Source organism: Corythoichthys intestinalis, chromosome 14, assembly GCF_030265065.1.
Source record: "Corythoichthys intestinalis isolate RoL2023-P3 chromosome 14, ASM3026506v1, whole genome shotgun sequence".
NCBI lineage: Eukaryota > Metazoa > Chordata > Actinopteri > Syngnathiformes > Syngnathidae > Corythoichthys > Corythoichthys intestinalis.
This window is the reverse complement of record NC_080408.1, coordinates 2,273,140-2,286,779: the sequence shown is the minus strand read 5'-3', so window position 1 is coordinate 2,286,779 and position 13,640 is coordinate 2,273,140. Positions and strand designations below refer to the sequence as shown.

At 39.0% G+C, this 13,640-nt stretch overlaps 2 protein-coding genes across 2 annotated transcripts in view; one reads left to right on the top strand and one right to left on the bottom strand.

Moving 5' to 3' along the window:
- Nucleotides 1-11,516, bottom strand: part of LOC130929637 (homeobox protein engrailed-2b) — a 50,246-nt gene extending 38,730 nt beyond the window's left edge. The window contains exon 1 of the mRNA XM_057856973.1: nt 11,329-11,516. The gene's annotated coding sequence lies outside the window, so the exon portion shown is untranslated. The remainder of the gene's footprint in view (nt 1-11,328) is intronic.
- Nucleotides 1-13,640, top strand: part of paxip1 (PAX interacting (with transcription-activation domain) protein 1) — a 36,491-nt gene that overhangs the window by 8,098 nt on the left and 14,753 nt on the right. Inside the window, exons 7-10 of the mRNA XM_057856970.1 lie at nt 119-628; nt 701-816; nt 4,020-4,875; nt 11,035-11,129. Of these exons, the coding sequence (XP_057712953.1) occupies nt 119-628; nt 701-816; nt 4,020-4,875; nt 11,035-11,129 (1,577 nt within the window). The remainder of the gene's footprint in view (nt 1-118; nt 629-700; nt 817-4,019; nt 4,876-11,034; nt 11,130-13,640) is intronic.

The window sequence follows — 13,640 nt, the reverse complement described above, 5'->3', positions numbered from 1 at the left end:
TTTGTGGACCGTTACACCCCTAATTTTAACCCATAATAACGTTTATCTTTTAAGAACTACATGTATTTTTATCTGTGGATTTCTTTAAATATGAACATTTCTCAAACGTCCTCTCCAGCAAAAAGCAGGAATGACGAAGCGCTCTATCACCCCCGACTCACCTACGTAGAGCCGGAAGAAGTGGACGAGAGCGAACCGGAATCTTACGACCAGCGTTCCCGCTCGGACGGAAGCTACAGCCCGCGGCGTTCGCGAATGTCTAGCGGCGCCTCGTCTGAAGAGTCCAGCCCCCGGAGACGACCCGGCCCCAAAAAACTGAACTCGGTCTCTCCGTCGTCCCCGCGGAAAATCGAACGTCGCAGCGAGCGCATGTTCGATGACTCGGACGACGACTCGTCCACGGAGAAGGAGGGAACCAATCTCAACTGGACTCCCGCCGAAGTGGTGACGCCCACCCCGCCGTTCGCGGGGGGCGTCGCGCGGCGGCGGAGCGGGCCGCCGGGTAGCAAAGACCCCATTTCCTCAACGGGCGGAGGTTTGATCAACCTGTGCGCCACCGTGCCTCCCGGCGCCGGAGCTATCCCGCCAGAAGTCCGCACTGCTGCCGTCATCGGTCAAAACGCCCAAGGTAAGAAATGGCTTTGTCGCTAGTAGACGTCAACGGCAGCCGATGAGTTAACCTGGGATTTGTTCTTTTTAGGGGGTGCATCGGTTCCAGATAGCATCGCTGGCTGGAGCCAAGCAGCGAGAACACTCCGCAACATTACCAACAACTCTGACATGCAGCCCAATATTCGACCAACCAATGTAGCACATGTAAGACATTCAAAAAGGTTTATTGCTTTTTCAACATGTACAGTGCTGGCCAAAAGTATTGGCACTAGGGTTGTTCCGATCATGTTTTTTTGCTCCCAATCCGATCCCGATCGTTTTAGTTTGAGTATCTGCCGATCCCGATATTTTCCGATCCGATTGCTTTTTTTTTGCTCCCGATTCAATTCCAATCATTCCCGATAATTTTTCCTGATCATATACATTTTGGCAATGCATTAAGAAAAAAATGAATAAAACTCGGACGAATATACACATTCAAGATACAGTACATAAGTACTGTATTTGTTTATTATGACAATAAATCCTCAAGATGGCATTTACATTATTAACATTCTTTCTGTGAGAGGGATCCACGGATAGAAAGACTTGTAATTTTTAAAGGATAAATGTGACTTTGTATATTGTGACTAAATATTGCCATCTAGTTTATTTATTGAGCTTTCAGTAAATGATACCACAGCCATTTAACTTCTGCCCAAATGCATGATGGGAAGTGCAACCATGACTGCGTAGGGCTACCAATTGATATATCTTCTCTGCGTTGGGAAAGAACATAGGGTGTTAAGAAAATGATCAACTACTACCTTTCTTCCCCACATTCTCACGTTATATTTAATTGCTGAGAGAGGTATTGTAAGGCTTTAGCCACATAAAAAATGGCCCATAGGCTGTCAGTGTTCTCTCTACTCATTATACGCTGCCTTTTAGCGCTATCTACAGGTAAAACGGTGTCTTTATAGATTGAACGCGACAATGCATGAGTGGGTCGTGCAGCGCATGTATTAATTACTTAACTTGATTAATTAAAAAAAATTAGTTAATGGCGTTAACGCAATAAATTTGATAGCCCTACTTTAAGACAAAACTGAAGACTCTGGATGAGTGTAAGACATTTTGTCCGTAACGTTAAATACAATTAGAAAACGATTTAAATTAAAAAAAAAAAAAAATATATATATATATATATATTAAAAAAAGCCATGTCCGATATTTTTTGCCGATTCCGATACTTTGAAAATGATGTGATCAGACATCCCGAACGATCGGGACATCTTTAATTGGCACCCCTGCAATTCTGTCAGATAATGGTCAATTTCTCCCAAAAAATGATTGCAATTGTATGCTTAAGTGCTGCAACGATTAATCGATTAATTCGAGTATTCGATTACAAAAAATATTCGAATTAAATTTAGTTGCTTCGAATATTCGTTTCATTAAAGTGGCCTTTTAATGGCTTATTTTGAAAGTGTTTGCAATTTTTGTGATCAAGGTGGATACACTGCCCTCTGGTCTGCCTCGTTTCACATGGCTGAATCCAACTGCTCCCTGTTAAGACCAACGTAAGCTACGTTTTTGTTTGATCTAATGTGTTTTAATGCATTCTTGATTTAGTTTATAGGTATATTTAGCCGTTTTTTGTGGGAATGTGTCTGAACCATTTGTTAAGAGCATTGTAAAAAAAAAAAAAAAAAAAAAAAAAGTTTGAGGCTCAGCTCAGGTATTTTAATTTTTCATGTTCCTTATCCGATTACTCAATTACTCGAACTAAGTAGTCCATCGATTAATCGACTACTAAAATATTCGATAGCTGCAGCCCTAATATGCTTTGGTAGTAATATCTTTGTTTATTTAAGAGAATGGAAAAAAAAAAAAAAAAATCATTATCATTTTACACAAAACTCCAAAAATGGGCCGGACAAAAGTATCTGCACCCTCAGCCTAAAATTTGGTATGACAACCTTTAGACAAAATAACTGCAAACAACCGCTTCCGGTATGCATCAATGAGTTTCTTATAATGCTCTGCTGGAATTTTAGACCATTCTTCTTTGGCCAACTGCTCCAGGTCTCTGAGATTTGAAGGGTGCCATTTTCAGATCTCTCCACTGGTGTTCTATGGGATTCAGGTCTGGACTCACTTTAGAAGTCTCCAGTGCTTTCTCTCAAACCATTTTCTAGTGCTTTTTGAAGTGTGTTTTTTGTCATTGTCCTGCTAGAAGACCCATGACCTCTGAGGGAGACCCAGCTTTCTCACACTGGGTCCTACATTATACTATGAAATTTATTGGTAGTCTTCAGACTTCATAATGCCATGCACACAGCCAAGCAGTCCAGTGCCAGAGGAAGCAAAGCAACCCCAAAACATCAGGGAACCTCCGCCATGTTTGACTGTGGGGACCGTGTTCTTTTCTTTGAAGGCCTCGTTTTTTTCCTGTAAACTCTACGTTGATGCCTTTTCCCAAAAAGCTCTAATTTTGTCTCATCTGACCAGAGAACATTCTTCCAAAACGTTTTTGGCTTTCTCATGTAAGTTTTGGCAAACTCCCGCCTGGATTTTTATGTCTCTTGGTCAGAAGTGGGGTCTTTCTAGGTATCGTACCATAGAGTCCCTTTTCATTCAGATGCCGACGGATAGTACATGTTGACACGGTTATACCCTCGGACTGCGGGACAGCTTGAACTTGTTTGGATGTTCGTCGAGGTTCTTTATCCACCATCTGCACAATCTTTCGTTGAAGCCCCTTGTCAATTTTTCTTTTCCGACCACATCTAGGGAGGTTAGCCACAGTGCCATGGGCTTTACACTTATTGATAAAACTGCGCACAGTAGACACAGGAACATTCAGGTCTTTGGAGATTGACTTATAGCCTTGAGATTGCTTATGCTTCCTCGGAATTTTGCTTCTCAAGTCCACAGACAGTTCTTTGGTCTTCTTTCTTTTCTCCACGCTCAATGTGGTTCACACAAGGACACAGGACTGAGGTTGAGTCAACTTTAATCCATTTTAACTTGCTGCAAGTGTGATTTAGTTATTGCCACTACTTGTTATGTGCCACAGGTAAGTAACTAGTGCTGTTAATTACACACATTAGAGAAGCATCACATGATTTTTTTTCCCAATACTTTTGTTTGGCCCCTTTTTGGAGTTTTGTGTAAAATGATAATGGTCTATTATTTTTTTCCCCATTTTCTTTTGTGTTTTCTCATATTAAGCAATATAAATGAAGATATTACTACTGTAGCATTTGTAATTGCAATAATTTTCTGGGAGAAATTGAGCATTATCTGACAGAATTGCCAATACCTTAGGCCAACACTGTATGACCCCCCCCCCCAAAAAAAAAACAAAAACAAAAAAAAACAAGCACAGTGGTACCTTCTTTCCTGTTTTTCCTCTTTTCCAGATTCTCCATAATCTGACAGCCAACCAGGGAAAGCCATTAGAGCCCCAAACAAATCACAGCCATCCCCCAACTCCAAACAGCATCAATCCTCTTCTGTTCAATCAGTCCAAAATGGTCGGCCAACAACTCACTGCCCAGCAGCAGCAGCAGCAGCAATTATTACAACAATCCCATCAGACGGTCCAACAACAACACCACCAACAGTTACCCCAGCAAGCTCAACACCCCATGATGCAGCTCCAACAGCAACAGCAGCAACATCAGATGATGCAGCTACATCACCAACAGCAACAGCCTCAAGTGGTTCAACAGCAGGGCTTTCCCCAAATGTCCCAACAGCATCAGTTCCTCCAACAACAGCAGCAGCAGCAGCAGCAGCAACAACAGCAAATGCACCAACAGCAAATGTTCTCACAGCAACAGCAACATGCCTTCACTCAGCAGCAGCAGCAACAACAACAGCAGCAGCTTCGCCCTCAGCAACTCTTACGTCCCGGCCTACAGCAGCTGCAGCAGCAGCAAGCGCTGCAACAACAGCTCCAGCAATTCCAGCAACAGCAACGCTTGCAGATATTACAACAGCAGCAACAACAGAATCAGCAGCAATTACACCAACAGCATCTACAACAGCAGCAACAACAACAACACTTTCTACAACAACAACAAATTCAGCAGATGCAGCAACAGCAACTGCAGAATCATCAGCAGCAAGCTATTCAGCACCACAACCAACAGGCCATGCAACAGCAACTTCAGCAACAGCAGCAGCAGCAACAGCAACAACAGACTATTCAGCCGCAGCAACCGCAGCAGCCCGCTCATATCTCGCTGTTTGGTCACGAGCCAGGACAAGAAAGTGAGCATATACTGATCTCAACTTCTAAAAAAAGGAAACGCTTGACATTTACTGGATTTTTCAGGTTATAAAACACACCTACTATACAGTGCCCTCCATAATTATTTGCCCCCCTGGTTAAGATCTGTTTTTTAGCTTCTAATCATTTTTTAAAATTCAAATAATATGGGACCTTAATGGAAAAAAAGAGAAAAATCCTACCTTCAATACAAGTGCATTTATTCAGTGGGGAAAAAAATCGCACATAAAGAAATAATTATTTGACATCAAATAATGTGTGTCACAATTATTAGTAGAGCTGGGAATCTTTGGGCACCTAACGATTCGATTACGTTTACGATTCAGAGGCTCCGATTCGATTATAAAACGATTATTGATGCACCCCCCACTTTTTTTATTTTTATTTTTTAAAATGTTTTGTACATTAGTTCCAAAATTGTTCAAAAATACTCTCAGGCTAAACCAAACTACTATTTCAGTATCAAGTTAACAATTAGCAGTAAAAAAAAATATACAAAAATAACAGTAAATAAAAAACTCTAGTCCCCATTCTATATCAGCAGATTTAAACTACATTCAATTATTTTAATGTTGTGAATCAACCGTTAAAGTTGTTAAAATTGCTCCCGTCATTCCATAATTTCCCTTTTGTCTACTTTCGACATGTGAAAGTTTTAAAACTATTTTAAAGATAGATTCAAGTCAATATTTTACCGATTTAGGAGTATTTTAGATAAAAAGTTAATTAGGTTTATTTGGAAGGTTCGCTACAACAGCCTTGCAGGGAAGTGTACTGCTTTAAGATGGCGGCCGTTTACTACGCCCGCATCTAGCTTTTTGTTGCTGTGCTGCTAACGCTACCAAATCTATATTGCATCTAGTCCCATATAAATGATATCTACCGTAACGTGGATGCCACTGGATGTACTTTGTAGCAGCTTTTCGGCAGCAGTCAGGTATGTTGTTGTGTTTTTTTATAACGTGGCATGAGTTGAGCTAGAGCCGTGAGTTGAGCATTGGCATTACCCGACGGGCCGGGTAATGAGAAGCATGATGTTTAGCTACTCTCGCTCCGTTCTTCCTCATTGCTCCCGAAGACCGCGCGGCGCGCTGAGTGTGTTGTACTTCCGCTTTACTTGGCATATTTCAATAATCGGAATTTGGATGTTTGTGAATCGTTCTCGAATCTTCCACGGCCGAATCGCGAATAATCTAAGAATCGGAAATTTTGCACACCTCTAATTATTAGCACCCCTGGTGTTAATACTTTGTACAACCCCCTTTTGCCAACAAAAGTTGAAGCCTGGGACCGTGTGCTTTGGTCAGATGAGACCAAGATTGAGCTTTTTGGCAACAAACACTCTAAGTGGGTCTTGCGTGCCACGAAAGATGTGCATGCTGAAAAGCACCTCATACTTACTGTGAAGTATGGAGGTGGGTCAGTGATGCTGTGGGGCTGTTTCGCTTCCAAAGGTCCTGGGAACCTTGTTAAGGTGCAGGGCATCATGAATGCTTTGAAATACCAGGACATTTTAAATCAAAATCTGTTGCCCTCTGCCCGAAAGGTGAAGATGGGTCGTCACTGGGTCTTTCAGCAAGACAATGACCCTAAACATATGGCCAAATCTAGACAGAAATGGTTCACCAGACACAAAATCAAGCACCTCCCACGGCCATCTCAGTCCCCAGACCTTGTTTTGTTGGCAAAAGGGGGTTGTACAAACTTAGTATTAACACCAGGGGTGCTAATAATTGTGCCACACATGATTTGATGTCAAATAATTATTTCTTCCTGAGGGATTTTTTCCCCACTGAATAAATGCACTTGTATTGAAGGTTGGATTTTTCTCTTTTCTTCCATTAAGGTCCCATATCATTTGAATAAAAAAAATATTAGAAGCTAAAAAACACATCTTAACCAGGGGTGCCAATAATTATGGAGGCCACTGTAGGTTGCACCAGCCAGAAAGTACATCATGACGAGGAAAAAACATAAAACTCTCCTAAAAAAATGAAATTTATATGTTATAGGACACCAGGAAAAAATATAGTACCGTATTGGCCCGGATATAAGACGGCCCTGATTATAAGACGACCCCCTCTTTTTCAAGACTCAAGTTTGAAAAAAGACTTTTTGAACACCAAATTTTTATACAGAAAATAATTACAGTACATCTGAAACAAATAATTATAACAATTAGGGCTGCAGCTATCAATTATTTTAGTCGTCGATAAATCGATGAACTAGTTCGAATAATCGAGTAATCGGATAAGGAACATGCATGAAAAATTAAAATACCTGAGCTGAGCCTCAAATGGTATAAAAACATAAATAAGGATCTATGTACAAAAGAACTGGCTAACTTACATAGCAAAAGTCCGCTTGCTTAAATGCTATAAAATGCTAACGTTTTTTTTTTTTACAATGCTCTTCTTAAAAAATGGTTCAGACACATGTTCCCACAAAAAAATGCTAAAAATACCTATAAACTAAATTATGAATGCATTAAAAAAAACATTACCTCAAACAAAAACTTGGCTTATGTTGGTCTTAACAGGGAGCAGTTGGATTCAGCCATGTGAAATGAGGCAGACCAGAGGGTAGTGTAACCACCCATTACAACGCCACTTTAAACGAATACTCGAAGCAATAAAATTTATTTCGAATATTTTTTTCTAATGGAATACTCGAGTTAATCGATTAATCGTTGCAGCACTAATAACAATATATTTGAGAGAAAAAGCATGTTATTTTGCCTCATTCAAATCTTAATATCTGAACATTTAAATATGTAAACTGAAGTGCAATCACATTCGTAAATGAATGGCTTCTGGTTTTTGAAATGTAAATAAACCAATCTATTGTGATAAAACAACAACATTGCAATAATTGCATTAACCATCAAAGTGAAGTCTAACTGTAACTGTAGTCTTGAAACAAATCTGAATAAGGAAAAACATTGCAATAAAATAATGCCAACTGGTTAAACTTGAGAGTAGCTGAGATCTGTCATGACAGAACATCGCGACATTGAAATCTGGCGCCATCTAGCGTCGTGAATGGGGAGAGTAGCTGAGATCTGTCATGACTAGGGCTGTCAAACGATTAAAATTTTTAATCGAGTCAATTACAGCTTAAAAATTAATTAATCTTCATTCAAACCATCTATAAAATATGCCATATTTTTCTGTAAATTATTGTTGGAATGGAAAGATAAGATGGATATATACATTGAACATATGGTACATAAGTACTGTATTTGTTTATTATAACAATAAATCAACAAGATGACATTAACATTATTAACATTCTGTTAAAACGATCCATGAATAGAAAGACTTGTAGTTCTTAAAATATAAATGTTAGTACAAGTTATAGAAATTTTATATTAAAACCCCTCAATGTTTTCGTTTTAGTAAAATTGGTGAAATTTTCAATCAAACAAATAAACTAGTAGCCCGCCATTGTTGATGTCAATAATTACACAATGCTCATAAGTGCTTAAGCCCATAAAATCAGTCGCCCCCAAGCGCCAGCAGAGGGCGACAAAACTCCAAAAAAACACAAGTAACAAGTTGGCATTGCACTGTGCTGTCATTTTAATCTGTTTGAGCGGGGCATGTACGTTAATTGCGTGAAAAATTTTAATGTGATTGATAAAAAAAAAAAATACAGCCCATTAACGCGATAATTTTGACAACCCTAGTCATGACAGAACTTCACTTCAATGATATCTGGCGCCATCTAGCGTCGTGAATGGGTATAATGTCTAGACCGCGAATATAAGACGACCCCCTCTTTTTCAGTCTTATTTCAATGCAAAAAAAAAAAAAATGTCTTATATTCGGGACAATATGGTATATCTTTTCATGGGATAACACTGACAAAATGACACTTTGGTACAATGAAAAGTAGTCTGTGCGCAGCTTATATAATAGAGTTAATTCATTTTCCCCTCAAAATAACTCAAAATATAGCCATTAATATCTAAACACCTGGCAACAAAAGTGAGTACACCCCTTTGAAAAAACGTACAGGTTTCTAAATTCAGAACTGCTTGTCATATTCCCTCCAAAATGTCATGTGACTCGTTACAGGGCTTCTGTCAGCATTGCTGCATTGATTGAAGAGGTGGGGGGTCAGCCTGTTAGTGCTCAGACCATAAGCCACACTCTAAAGTCCCTGACAAAAGTCTTGTCGCTTATCCATTTTGTACCTGACTTTTAATCATTCAATTGGTCTCAGAAATGGTTCATATGAAAGCTAACACCTTCCCAAATTATGTTGAATGTACAAAAATATATTTGTTTCACTGAAAAAAGATTTATCATTTAATGAAGACATAAAGGTCAAATTTTGGAAAGACAAAAGTTTTGTCGCCTACAGAAAGTAGTGCAAAAATTGAACAAAAAAATGTACTTCAAATACAAAAATATGTTACATAACATAAACGAATTAAATAGTGGTACTGTGAGATCCAAATGTAATATATTGTCTGACTTCAATGGGCTTGAAGGACTGCATCCATGCGGTTCAGAAAGGATTCATACAAATTATTGATGAAGTCATCAAGAACATAAAAGAAAAACGTCTTGCATGCCTCCCAGAGTTCATCAACATTCTTGGGTTTCGTCTTCCATGCTTCATCTTTCATCCTGTTCATGTCTGGTGACTGGGCTGGCCAGTCCTGGAGGATCTTGATCTTCTTTGCCTTGAGGAACTTTGAGGTAGAGATTGAAGTATGCGGTGGAGCGCCATCCTGCTGCAGAATTTGTCCTTTTTTATGGTTAGGAATGTAAGAGGTAGCCAAGATTTGTTGATATTTCAGACTATTTATTTATTGCCTTCCACCCTGCAGATCTCTCGCACACCCCCATGCTGGATGTAACCCCGGACCATGATTTTGCCATCACCAAACTTCACTGTTTTGTGGCAAAAGGTGCATTTTTTTAGATGAATCTTCCATTGAATTACACCACAGTCGCCGTAAATATTGCAGGAGACCTACTGGAGCCCGCATGGATCTGAGATTCACTCAGGAAACAGTGAAGTTTGGTGTTGGCAAAATCATGGTCTGGGGTTACATCCAGTATGGGGCGGTTACATTTCTAACCATAAAAAGGGACAAATTATGAAGCAGGATGGTGCTCCATCACATACTTTAATCTCTACCTCAAAGCTCCTCAAGGCAAAGAAGATCAAGACCCTCCAGGACTGGCCAGCCCAGTTACCAGACATGAACATCATTGAGCATGTCTGGGGTAGGATGAAAGAGGAAGCATGGAAGACAAAACCCAAGAATGTTGATGAACTCTGGGAGGCATGCAAGACTGCTTTCTTTATGTTCCTGAGGACTTCATCGATAAATTGTATGAATCCTTGCCGAACTGCATGGATGCAGTCCTTCAAACCCATGGAAGCCATACAAAATATTTTAACATAACATTTGGATCTCACAGCACCACTACTTGATTCACTTATGTTATGTAACGTATTTTTGTATTTGAAGTACATTTTTTTGTTCAATTTCACACTACTTTCTGTAGGCGACAAAATTTGTCTTGCCAAAATTTGACCTTTATGTCTTCATTAAATGATAAATCTTTTTTCAGTGAAACAACTATATTTTTGTACATTTATCATCACTTGGGAAGGTCTTAGCTTTCATATGAGCCATTTCTGAAACCAGTTGAATAAGTAAAAGTCAGGTTATTAGCAATTGTTTCAACAAAATGGATAAGCGACAAGCCTTTTGTCAGGGACTGTATAACGAAACTTTTTAATAACTAAAGATTTGTCTGCGAGCCAGATGCAGCCGTCAAAAGAGCCGGATCTAGCCATAGGTTCCCGACCCCTGATATACAGAATAAACATTGGCCTAGCGTTCACTTGCTGGCATGACGCCCACAGTTAGCCGCACGGTTGCTAACCGTCATATGCTATTGTTTAGCCACAACTGGATTCATTACCTTATTACTATTCATCTTTCACACAGCCGCTGGAAAATGAAATGTCGTTTAATCCATCTGCAGGCGACTGCCACAAGTTTTTTCATTCCAGAAAACACCAATTGTTTACTGAGCTACACAAACTTTTAACATTTATTTTTGTTGTGGCTGGAATTGGATATGCTTCTAATTTTATTTTTTGTCCCACAGTTCCACAGGATGGCTTTATGCTAGGATGTGTCTTTGCCATTGCTGACTACCCAGAACAGATAGCGGACAAACAACTGCTGGCCTCATGGAAACGGGTAAGATATCAAAGTTACGCTAAAAAGAAACAATCAGGTTGTTGAAGAATGAAATTGTGCTTCCCCAACCAATTCTGTTATCATTTGTTAATTTGTGAGCCTGTTTTGAAATTCCGTCAGTTTGCTGACATTCATATGCCAGCTACCCCGCTAGCTACATAATCCTGTTTTGCCTGCTTGTAGGTAAACATTACTGTACCGTAAGCTCTCTTTAAAGAAGGAACAGTCCAAAGGATCCACTCTCAATGATATCACACAGTTAAAAAAAATAAAATGAAACTAGTTCCCCTTTATCTATGATTGTTGTTGTTGCAGCTATGGTAACAGTTATGTCTCTTAGTCACGTCACTTTATCTGGCAACGCCTCCTCTGACATATTTGACAAAATTTATCATATCAAAAAGGTGATGATACATTGCGATATTTTACAGCCCAAAATGTTATCGATGTGCTCCCGCCAAGAATCGATGTATCGTTTTAAAATTTAAGTGCGACTGTTTTATTTATTTATTTTTAATTTTACAGGTTGCTACCAACATTTTCCATTAGAGTTGTGTCTATGTTAGCTAATTGTCATTCAATTCGTTTTGACTGGATTGGACATGTAACGCCGTCAATGGCACTGAAACCATAGCATTCACAGTCAGTCTTTTTTTTGGGTATTTACAGATTACTTCCTGTTGATTTTAGGGCATTTACAAGTTACTTCCTGTTGATTTTGAGTCGAGTAGGGCTGTAGCTATCGATTATTTTAGTAGTTGATTAATCGATGAATTAGTTAGTTCGAATAATTGAGTAATCGGATAAGGAACATAACATTAAAATACTTAAACTGAGCCTCAAATGGTATGAAAAAATAAATAAAAGAGGATCTAGTTACAACAAAACGATTGGCAAACTTACATACCGAAGGTCCGCTAGCTTAAATGCTATAAAATGCTAATGTTTCCCTTTGTTTTTTTTTTTGGTAAATGCTCTCAACAAATGGTCCAAACACATTTTCACACAAAAATGGCTATATATGCCTATAAACTAAATTACAAATGCATTAAAAAAAACATTAGTTCAAACAAAAACTTGTAGCTTATGTTGGTCTTAACAGGGAGCAGCTGGATTCAGCCATGTGAAATGGGTTATGTCATAGTCACTGTTGCCACTAGATGGCAGTGCAGCCACCTAAATCCATAAAACTAAATGCAAACACTTTCAAAACAAACCATTACAACGCCACTTTAATTAAACGAATACTCGAAGCAGCAAAATTTAATTCTTATCTTTTTTTCTTATCGAATCACTCGTGTCAATAGATTCATCGTTGCAGCACTATTCTCGAGTCACTTCCTGTTCAGTAACCCAAAATCAACAGAAAACTGACTAAAATTCAACAGCAAATGACCTGAAATGCCCCAAAATGAACTCGTTGCCTAGGATTGGCTCCCACTGACGGCCATAGACGTGCTATCTGTTTGAAGTGGGAGGGATGGCGGATGAACGAACAGCTGTCCACCGCTCACTTTTGCCAAAAAGATGAATGGGCTGCTGCTGAACTCTTCACACTAGGCTGCCACTAGTTTGAAATGGCTTTAAAAATATAAACTAGGGCTGTCAAACGATTAAAAATTTTAATCGAGTTAATAACAGCAGTTAATTACCATCTATAAAATATGCCATATTTTTCTGTAAATTATATATATTCTGTAAAATACATTGAATGGAAAGATAAGACACAAGATGGATATATACAGTGGATTTTCCCATTGGCAGTGTATCAAATACTTGTTCCCCCCACTGTACATTCAACATACGGTACATAAGAACTGTAGTGGGCATTTCACTCTACTGTCATTTAAATCTGTCTATGCTGTCCTCACTCCGAAGCGTCTACTTTTTCCAAAGCTAGACAGCTAGTGAACGACGCCTTAATAATCAGACTTCTTCCTTTTTCATCTGATTTATTAATAAAATAGCCTCAAACCATTGTCCTCTTTAGACCGTCGTAAAACTACAAAAAAAAAAAGTACACAAGCATTGCATTAGCAACAACGTTAGCTTAGCACGCTATACAGGTTCACTAAACATAAACAAAAAGCGTCTCATACAAAAAATAGAACATTTCGCTTACTAACATAACATGTACATTCTCTACAACAACCATACTTACGGACAAATCTTGTCCAAGGATCATATAAGCACAACATTACAACGTAGGCTTCAGCCCGAGACGTCGTGCAGCCATATGAACTGGCAAGAAAAAAATAAACCATGTCGCAAAGCGACCACAAGAGTTCGCTGTTGTGCTGCAGCACAAAAAGCCTTGCTGTAAAACTTACCAAAAGGCAGAATACTGTCTGAGCGGGACATGTGCGTTAATTGCGTCAAATATTTTAACCTGATTAATTAAAAAAATTAATTACCGCACGTTAACGCGATAATTTTGACAGCCCTAATATAAACAAAATAAAACATCTCATCTGCAAGATTTTGGTTTGGCGGTGTACCACAATCTTTTTT